Below are 10,573 nucleotides of genomic sequence, written 5' to 3' on the forward strand. Positions count from 1 at the left end.
GTTTTCCTTGGAGAATTGTTTTTCTCTTTGAATTCCTTTACCCAAGTTTCGGCCAAGCTTGGTGATGGATTGAATTTTCAAGCTGGTGGAGTTCCTTTAGGCTTGAATGATCCTTGGACATCTTTCTTGTAAGTTATTTCCATTTGGTTACCATTCATCTCAATTTCGGGTTTGGCTTGTTTTGTTTGTGGTTCAATTTGTGTTGATTGAGAATAGATAACAGTGTTGTTCTAAAGTTGTCATAAGGGTTGTGTGTGCTTGTGGAGTGTTGGCCGGATTTGTGCTAGGGTGTTGCAAGTGAATCCTAGCTTAGGTTGAGTTGAAATTTGTTGAAATAAGGTGATATATGAATTGAGGTTGAATGAATTCATATCAGAATCCTTCGCCGTTGAAGATTGACATGATGATATCTATTGAATAACCAGATAAAGAAAACGATCCTCTTGCTTATGTAGCTATTGGGAACTACAATATCCATGGTCCATGTGGAAATTTAAATACAAATTCACCCTACATGGAGAATAGGAAATGCAAAAAACATTTTCCAAATAAATTTGGGAATGCAACGACTATAGATGATGAAGGGTACCCAGTATATAGAAGGCGAGATACTAGAGCATTTATTAAGAAAAAAAGTGTCAAAATCGACAACCGCTTTGTTGTTCCCTATAATAGAAATCTGATAGTCAAGTACGATGGTCACATAAATGTTAAGATCTGTAACTAGCATAGATCAATCAAGTATCTATTCAAGTATGTCAACAAAGGACCCGACAGAATTATAGTTTCTATGGAGGTTGCAAAAAATACCCAAGGGAATTCTAGATACACGAATATTACAGAGGAGGATGAAATTAAAGCTTATGTTGATTGTAGGTATGTATATAGAAGTATAAAATATAATGTTATCATAATATTTGTCATGATTTGTTGTGAATATAACATTGAAAAATCCAATTACTACGTCTATAGATATATCTCTGCCATGGAAGCTGGCTAGAGGATATATCAATTTGATATGTACTATAGAGAACCAGCTGTTGAAAGGCTTCCTTTCCACTTGGAGAATGAACAAATAGCCGTCTTCGATCCAAATCAGAATTTAGTAAAATATTTGGAGAGCAACGTTGTTATTCAAACAAAATTAACAGAGTGGATGAAATGTAATCAAGAATATGAAGAGGAAAGATCATTGACTTATTCTGACTTCCCAACACAATGGGTTTGGAATGAAAAAGAAAGGAGATGGAGTCAACGAGAAGGTGAAAGATTTATTGGCAAAATTTACTTTGCATTTCCAGGTAGCAGTGAGAAATATTATTTGCAGATGTTGCTAAATTTGGTTAGAGGAGCAACATCATTTGAGAATATTAGAATTGTTAATGGAAGAATACATCCTACATTCAAAGATGCATGTTATGCATTAGGCTTACTGGATGATGACAGAGAATTGAATGATTGCCTGGCTGAAGCATCAATATGGGCTACTGGAACATAGTTATGACAGCTATTTGTAACAATTCTTTTATTTAATGAAGTTGTAAACCCAATAGAATTATGCCGAGCAAATGTAGATCAACTATCTGAAGACATCGCATATAATCTCAGGAAAAAAACAGGAATGAGAACGATGAGATATAGTAGGGAACAGTTACACAATCATGCATTGACTGAGATTGAAGACTTCATTAAGAAAAGAGGGAAAACAATGGCTGATTTTCATGGACTGCCAATTCCAAATCGCCCTGAATTTGAAAATACGCAAAATAAGTTGATTACTGAGGAGTTGAATTACGATATTGACAGCAACAAAATCCTGCACAATGATTTATACAGTGGTCTAAACAATGGACAAAGAGGCATTTACAATTCAATCATTGATTCAGTTTATAATGAAAGAGGAACGCCATTTTTGTTTTTGGGCATATTGGAACAGGCAAAACATTCCTATGCTCAATAATAATAGCAAAATTGAGGTCTAAAGGTAAAATTGTTCTCACTGTTGCTACGTCAAGAATTGTTGCCTTGCTGTTACCAGGAGAAAGAATAGCCCAATCATGTTTCAGCATACCTTTAGATATAACTAAAGAGAGTACAAGTGATATTAAAAAAAGGACGCAATTGGCAAAATTGATTTTGAAAGCATCTTTGATAATTTGGGATGAAGCACTAATGACAAATAGGTATTGCTTTGAAGCACTTAACAGATCTTTAAGGGACATTTTGTCTGATAAAGATCTGTCAAATGCTGATAGAATATTTGGAGGCATAACTGTTGCACTGGGTGAAGACTTCAAACATATTTTACCAGTTATACCAAAGGGGAAAAAATATGATGTGATGCAAGCATGTTTATCTTCATTGAAGCTAACATAAAATATGAGATTGAAAAAGAATTTCCAAAGCAATGAAGAATTGGATGAGTTGACTACTTTTGACAGATGGTTACTATAAATTGGTGAAGGAACAGGAGTAACAGAAGATGAAAGTTTTATAGAAATTCCTGAAGATTTGAAACTTTCTCAACACAGCAATCCAAAAGAAAGAATTGTGAATGTTGTTCTATCGAATCTATCTGCTGAGATAGGCAATGTTGATTATATAAGAGAGAGGGCAATATTGATAGCCAGAAATGATACAGCACATGAATTGAATGATTACATCATTCAAAAATTGCAATCAGAAACAAAGACCTATCACAATTCAAACAGCACTTGCAAAGCAGAAGGGACTTCAAATGATGATGATATTCTATATCCAATAGAGTTCTTTAACTCTTTGATGTGCTCTAGTATGCCAAAACATGAATTGCAATTAAAAACTGGAGTTCTGATTATGTTGCTACGAAATCTAAATCAATCAGATGGTCAATGGGACTAGATTGATTGTAACTCATCTAGGGAAGTGGTGCACAAAGCAACAATTATTACAAGGTCAAACATTGGTGATAATGTTGTGATTCCTAGAATAACAAAATGTCCAATGTAGATATGAAATGGCCCTTCAGACTGAAGAGAAGGCAATTACCAATTGCAGTTAGCTTTTGCGTGACTCTAAACAAAAGCCAGGGTCAATCACTTAAAACGGTGGGATTATACATAAAACATCAAGTATTTGTTAGAGTAGATGCCCTAGAGCCAATCAATTATTGTAGAATTGACCATAATGTTCATTAATCAATAAAAGGCATTTTATTCTATATCGCGTAAATCATTATTATTGCAATATGTATTGATATATGTCCTTAGAATGGTAGAATCGTGATGAGGGTGTCAAGTGTTTCAAATCTTGATAGTGAGAACCCTATGAGCACATATGGTGGCCATTCTAGAAACGTCCGTAGCCCCAGTATTATTCTGAAGTAAGAGCACAGATAATATGGTAAGGCTATCATAGTGTTGAACGAACCTGTCAAAAGGCAGTGACTGATCTCACTTGTCGAGGTTGTTTGGTGACAACCTGGTGCAACACATGGGTGCTTGCTGTAGGCAGACATACTGCAGCAAGTTCACTAGACTGACCCACCAGAGGATTCCATATGGATGGTAACCCTAATGTCTATGGAACAAATCCTCTAACGAATGGTGGTGCATGTGATCCTTAGACTTGAGATCACCGGAGCGCCTTGTGCACCGATTGGTGTAGTTTGACACTGGGCTAATGCAGTTCTTTTCAGAGATGTCAATACGATAGTGATTGGCTGCATCAAGGAGTGTATCAAGACTATAGTTGATAGATAGAGGATTCATCACTCTCGGGTACGGGAGAAGTTATCTCACGGTGCAATTCAGTAAATGGCAATGACACTAAAACTGTGGCCACAGTGGGATTGAGTTGTTGCTCTATCCAGATTATAATACAGGTCATTGGTCCAGAAACTGAATACATAATATCGAGAGTAACCGAAGGTTGACACTATTTCTATGCCTTCATCTCGTCGAGATAACGTATGATGAAAGAATCGAATTGTACGGTAACCATATCATTGACAGTTAGCTACTTTGCTGAATTCGAATCTATCGGGTGGCCATGATGCCTTGCTAGGGGACAATCTTGGTCTGTGTATTAGTGAGACAATTAATTGGTGTTAATCGCAATACTATACACTACCGGTATGATGAGGAGCCTATGGGTCACACACATAGAAGATAATTTAAGACTAAAGAAGAAAGAAGGGCGTTTTCGTCTTATTAGGTGAAAGGGTATTTTGGTAATTTTACAGTGCAATTAAATTTGCTAAGGTCGTAGCCTTTATTTAATTTGTTAGAAAAAATTAAATAAGTGAGATTACGTTTAAATATGTGTTCGCATATTTTTAAATAAATTATCATTATTGTTAAATGTTAATATATATATTAAATATATATTAATTGATTTTAATTGAAGATAATGATGAAATAAAATAAATATCTAATTGGGAGTGTTTGGTAACATGGGGTGTTTAGGTTGGAGCCCAAGCCTATTCCCTATGAGAATAAGGCAATTGAAATTTGACTATAAAAGAAAAGGTTTTAGTTGGAAAATTAGAGAGAGACTTTTCATTCATTCATTCTTTCATTGAAAAAGAGAATACACAGCCCCAAAACACTCTCACTCTCACGCCAGTTTTGCTTTTGCAAAGAATCAAAGTTTTCTTTGATTTTCTTCTTTGTTCTTAAGGCTAAAGAGGATCTAGCAAATCCTTCCTTAGTTCTTTGTGATTGTCTTCGTGTGGACTACATCGGTTCGATCCTACACTTGGGTCGATAGCAAAACACGTTCAGAGGCAAAGTTGGAGGAGCCTCCAAATGTGCGTATGGTTTTCTAAACTCATGATTCATATTTCTGCAAATTCTTATTATGATAAAACTATAAAATTATACCCTTGATCTTGGCTCTTTGGGAACGATCCTTGTGTTATGTTTTTTTTGTTTTCCACTGCGTACATGGACCGTTTCCTAATAGTATTTACCCATGGACAATTATATGTTGCCCTATCAAGAGTAACTTCAAGAAAAGGTATCAAAATCTCATTAGGCCAACAGCAAGATGTGTAAGGAATCAATATACCCAACGTAGTAGAAATATAAAAATTAAAGGACAAATTGATTCCCTTAATGCCCAAAATCAGAGTACATATTATATAGTTTATATGTTAAATCAAAAATTCTGCAGTAATATGAATGATCAAAGTAAAAATTAGAGTTCATACGCACGTTTGGAGGATTCGCTACCAATTTAAAATAGAATCGAACCAGCGGTAATCCACACGAAGATAACCCGAAGATCTAAAGAGGGATTTGCTACATCCTCTTTAGCTTCAAGAACCAAATTGAATCAAAGAAAACTTTGATTCAATAAACCAAGGGTGGAGTGAGAATAGAGAGAAAATGGGGAGAGAAGGCTGCCTCCTTTCAATGATTGAATAATCACACAAATGAAAAATTCATTTTTTTTCTCTCAATACACATGCACTTATATAGTGCATGTGTAAAACCCTATTCCTATGAAGAATAGGCTTGGGCTCCAACCCAAACTAGCCCTTATGTCCAAACACTCCCAATTTGTATTTTATTTTAATTATTATTATTCTAATTAAAATCAATTAATATATTTATAAAATATATTAACATTTAATAATAATAATAATAATTCATTTAAATAAATGCGTACATATATTTAAATATAATCTCACTTATTTAATTTTAACATCAAATTAAATATCAAAAATTTAATTGCACTGTGAGATTACCAAAATACCATTTTGCCCTAAAAGACAAAAACACCCCTTGTATAAACTGATTCTTAAATTATCTTCTATGTGTATAACCCGTAGGCTTCTCATCATACCGGTAGTAAGTAGTATCGCGATTAAACTCAATTAATCGTCTTACTACACACAGACTAAGATTGGCCCCTAGAAAGGCATCATGGCCACCTGATAGATTCAGATTCAGCGAAATTGCTACCTGTCAACGATATGGTTACCATGCAATCAAATCCTTTCATCATCTGTTAACTTATTGAGACTAAGGTACAGAAATAGTGTCAACCTCAGTTACTCTTGATATGTTTGTATTCAGTTACTGGACCAATGACCAGAATAATAAATTAGATTGAGCAACAACTCAATCCCACTATGGTCACAGTTTTAGTGTCATTTCCATTTACTAAATTGTGCCGTGAGATAACTTCTCCCGTACCTAGGAGTGATGAATCCTCTGTCGATCTACCATAGTCTTGATACACTCCTCGATGCAACCAATCACTACCACATTGATAGCTTTGAATAGAACTGCGTTGGGCTAGTGTCAAACTACACCAATCGATGCACAGGGCGCTCCAGTGGTCTCATGCACTTCCATTCATTAGAGGATTTGTTCCATAGACACTAGGGTTACCATCTATATGGAATCCTCTGATCGATCAATTCAGTAAACTTGCCTACAGCAAGCACCCATGTGTTGCACCAGGTTGTCAGCAAACAACCTTGACAAGTGAGATCAATCACTACCTTTCGACAAGGTTGTTCAACACTATGATAGCCTTACTATATTATTTGTGCCCTTGGTCAAAATAATACTAGGGCTACTGACGTTTCTATAATGGCCACCATATGTGCTCATAGGGTTCTCACTATCAAAATTTGAAACACTTGATACCCTCATCACGGTTTTACCATTCTTAGGACATATATCAATACATATAGATATGATTTAATGATATAGAATAAATTGTCTTTTATTGATCAATGAACATTATTACAAAGAGTCAATTCTATAATAATTGATTAGCTCTATGGCACCTACTCTAACAATCTCTCACTTGCACTATAGCCAATCATTCATGTATTTAATACCAAATGACCTCAAGTGTTGTTCATGCTTCTGCTTCGACAAAGGCTTTGTTAGTGGATCGGCAAGATTGTCATTAGTATGCACTTTACTGGTCTGCACATCTTTCCTCTCAACCATTTCTCTGATGAGATGAAATCGTCCGAGTATATGTCTAGACTTTTGGTGAAACCGTGGCTCCTTAGCTTGAGCTATTGCTCTATTGTTTTCATAATAAACATCTATTGGATCAACAATCGTGGAGACCACACCAAGTTTGTTGATAAACTTCTTAATCTAGACTGCCTCCTTGGCCGCATCAGATAATGCAATATACTCAGCCTCTATTGTAGAATCTACTACAGTGCTTTGCTTGGAGCTCTTCTAGCTCACTGCACCCCCATTGAGACAAAATACAAACCCAGATTGCAAAGGATAATCATCTTTGTCCGTTTGGAAACTAGCATCACTACATCCTCTTACAGTGAGCTCATCTTCCCCTCCATAAACCAAGAACATGTTTTTAGTCCTCTTCAGGCAGTTAAGAATGTTCTTGACAGCCATCCAGTGATGCTCACCTGGATCCGATTGATATCTACTACAAGTGCTTAATGCACATGAGACATCAATTCAAGTACATAGCATGGCATACATGATAGATCCAATTGCCGATGCATATGGGATCCTATTCATCCTATCTCTCTCATATGGTGTTTTAGGACACATATCCTTAGAGAGATAGACACCATGTGACATTGGAAGAAACCCCTTCTTGGATTCTTCCATACTAAATCTCTTCAGTACTTTGTCAATGTATGTGCTCTGACTTAGGCCAAGCAACCTATGCGATCTATCACGATAGATCTTTATTCCGAGGATGTAGGCTACTTCTCCTAAGTCCTTCATGGAGAAGCACTTGGATAACCAAGTCTTTACCGATTGCAAGTTTGGTATATCATTCCCGATCAGAAGTATGTCATCGACATACAACACTAGGAATACCACTACACTCCCACTCACCTTCTTGTAAACACAAGGCTCATCTTCTTGATGAAACCGAATTCTTTTACGGCTTCATCGAAATGAATGTTCTAGCTCCTTGAAGCTTGCTTGAGTCCATAAATGGACCTCTGCAACTTGCATACCTTGTCCACTTGCCCATCAAGAATGAAACCATCAGGTTGTGTCATATACACATCCTCTTCAAGGTTTCCGTTCAGGAAAGCTGTTTTGACATCCATTTGTCAAATCTCATAGTCATGATATACAGCAATCACAAACATAATCCGGATGGATTTAATCATGGCAACTGGCGAAAAGGTTTTTTCATAGTCAATACCATGAATTTGTTTGAAACCTTTGGCAACCAGTCATGCCTTATATGTATGCACCTTGCCATCCATGTCAGTCTTCCTTTTGAAGACCCATTTACACCCTATGGGTTTTACCCCTTCAGGTGGATCCACCAGAGACCACACTTGGTTCTGGTATATAGAGTCCATCTCAGATTTCATAGCTTTTAGCCATCATAGCTTCTAGCCATCTAACAGAATCTGGATCCAATATAACGTCTTCGTAGGTTCTGGGTTCATTGCCTTGGTAGACCAGTACGTCACCATGTTGAGTCACGAGATAACCGTATCTCTCAAGCTCACGACGTACTCTTTCAGATCTACGTAGCTCCTATGCTACCTCAGGTGGTTCACTTTGATCCACAAATTGTGGAGTAACCCTCTCGCAATGTTCAACCACCTCCTGTGGCACATCTTCGTGTCCTTCATCCAATGTATCTTGTGGTACTAGAATTTCATCGAGTTCTACTTTTCTTCCACTAGAACTTCTTAGAAAGAAATTCTTTTTCTAGGAAGACACCATTACGAGTGACAAAAATTCTACGCTCTTTTGGGTGCTAGAAATAGTATCCTTTGGTCTCCTTAGGATACCCCACAAATATACATTTGCAGGATTTCAAGCCCAGCTTGTTTGAAGTCAATTTCTTGACATAAGCTTCACAACCCCAAATCCTTAGATAAGACAAGTTAGGCTTTCGCCCACTCCATAGTTCGTATGGAGTCCTATCTACAGACTTTGACGGCACACAGTTCAGTGAGTCACAGACTCTAGGGCATAACCCTAGAATGATGCAAGTAGATCACTAAAACTCATCATGGACCTAACCATATCAAGTAAGGTCCTATTCCTCCTTTCAGACATTCCATTATGTTAGGGTGTGTACAGATAAGTGAATTATGATACTATCTCACATTCCTTCAAGTATTCAGAAAACCCTAAGCTTAAGTATTCACCTTCTCGATCCTACCAAAGAGCTTTAATACTTTTGCCCAACATATCATGTACTTCATTCCTAAATTCTTTGAATTTGTCAAAGGCTTCAGATTTATGTCTCATAAGGTAGACATAACCATATCTACTGAAATCATCAGTAAATGTAATGAAGTATGAATATCCACCTCTGGCTTCAACTGTTAGTAGACCACATACATCACTATGGATTATGTCTAACAGTTCAGTAGCCCTTTCACTTTGTCCTATGAAATGAGACTTGGTCATCTTGCCTAAAAGCCATGATTCGCATGCCTCAAATGACTAGAAGTCAAAAGGGTCCAAAATTCCATCCCTTTGAAGTTTTCCAATACGAGTCTGGTTAACATGATCCAATCTACAATGCTAGAGGTATGTCTAGTTTCGATCGCTATGTTTAGCTCTCTTGGTTTCAACATTGAGAATATCCTTATTGTTTAAATTAAGAACATATAACTCATTATATAACCTTGCAATTCTAAATAGAATACCATTCAAACTAAAGGACAACAATCCATTAGAAATCTCAAAATGATACCCTATATTATCCAAAACAAATACCAAAATAATATTTCTAGAAATAGAAGGTACGTAATAACAGTTATGAAGTTCCAACAACAAGCTCGAAGGCAAAGATAAACAATAAGTTCCTACAACTAATGCAGCCACATATGCTCCATTTTTAACTCATAGGTCCACTTCTCCCTTGGCGAGCGATCTACTCTGCCTTATTCCATGCACATCAGTGCAAATGTAAGTACCACATCATGTGTCAATGACCTAAGATGTTGAAGGAGAGAAGTTAATCTCAATCATGAACATACTTGAAGTCGAAGCCTCTGACTTCTTCTTGCTTGCGAGGAAAGCCTTGTAGTGCTTTCTCTAGTGGCCAGGCTTGCCATAATAGAAGCAAATTACTTTCTCGCCCTTCCCAATGCCACTCTCAAGCTTAAGAGCATCCTGTCATTTGAGCTTATGCTTGGGTTTGGCCTTGGCCTTTCCCTTGCCTTTACCCTTTCCTTTACTGGCAGCAACCAGTACAACAGGCTTGGACCTTTTCATGTCCTGCTCTGCAGTCCTCAGCATGTTTGGAAGCTCTGACAAGGATTTCACCATTGTGTTCATGTTGAAGTTCATTATGAATGGTGCAAAAGAATCAAGTAACGATTGCAGAATTAAATCCACTTGTAATTTTGCATCCAACCCAAAACCCAAAGTCTCAAGCCTCTCCATGTGCTCAATCATTTTGAGCACATGAGGGCCAACTTCGGCTCCCTCAGTCATACGGCTCCTAAACAGCTCACTTGACACCTTGTACCTCTTATGTCGAGTATTTCCTTCGAAAAACTCCTTAAGGTGCAGAATAATGGTAGCAGCGTCCATAGTCTCATGCTGCTTTTGCAACTCAGATGTCATCGATGCTAACATAAGGCATTGAA

At 37.0% G+C, this 10,573-nt stretch overlaps 1 protein-coding gene across 1 annotated transcript; it reads left to right on the top strand.

Moving 5' to 3' along the window:
• Positions 1–1,630: 1,630 nt before the first annotated feature.
• LOC116122704 lies at positions 1,631–2,880 on the top strand. Its single transcript, XM_031408523.1, has 3 exons — positions 1,631–1,922; positions 2,039–2,284; positions 2,465–2,880. The coding sequence occupies exons 1-3, from the start codon at positions 1,631–1,633 to the stop codon at positions 2,878–2,880; spliced, it is 954 nt and encodes a 317-aa protein (XP_031264383.1).
• Positions 2,881–10,573: the final 7,693 nt, after the last annotated feature.

Source organism: Pistacia vera, unplaced genomic scaffold (assembly GCF_008641045.1).
Source record: "Pistacia vera cultivar Batoury unplaced genomic scaffold, PisVer_v2 Contig1360, whole genome shotgun sequence".
Lineage (NCBI taxonomy): Eukaryota > Viridiplantae > Streptophyta > Magnoliopsida > Sapindales > Anacardiaceae > Pistacia > Pistacia vera.

Excerpts from the sequence above, each read along its gene's own strand:
- LOC116122704 (XM_031408523.1), top strand. The coding sequence starts at position 1,631 with ATGAGATATAGTAGGGAACAGTTACACAATCATGCATTGACTGAGATT. Across the intron at positions 1,923-2,038 it reads AACGCCATTTTTGTTTTTGG|GAGAAAGAATAGCCCAATCA; the intron begins GCATATTGGAAC and ends TGCTGTTACCAG. Across the intron at positions 2,285-2,464 it reads AGGCATAACTGTTGCACTGG|GAACAGGAGTAACAGAAGAT; the intron begins GTGAAGACTTCA and ends AAATTGGTGAAG.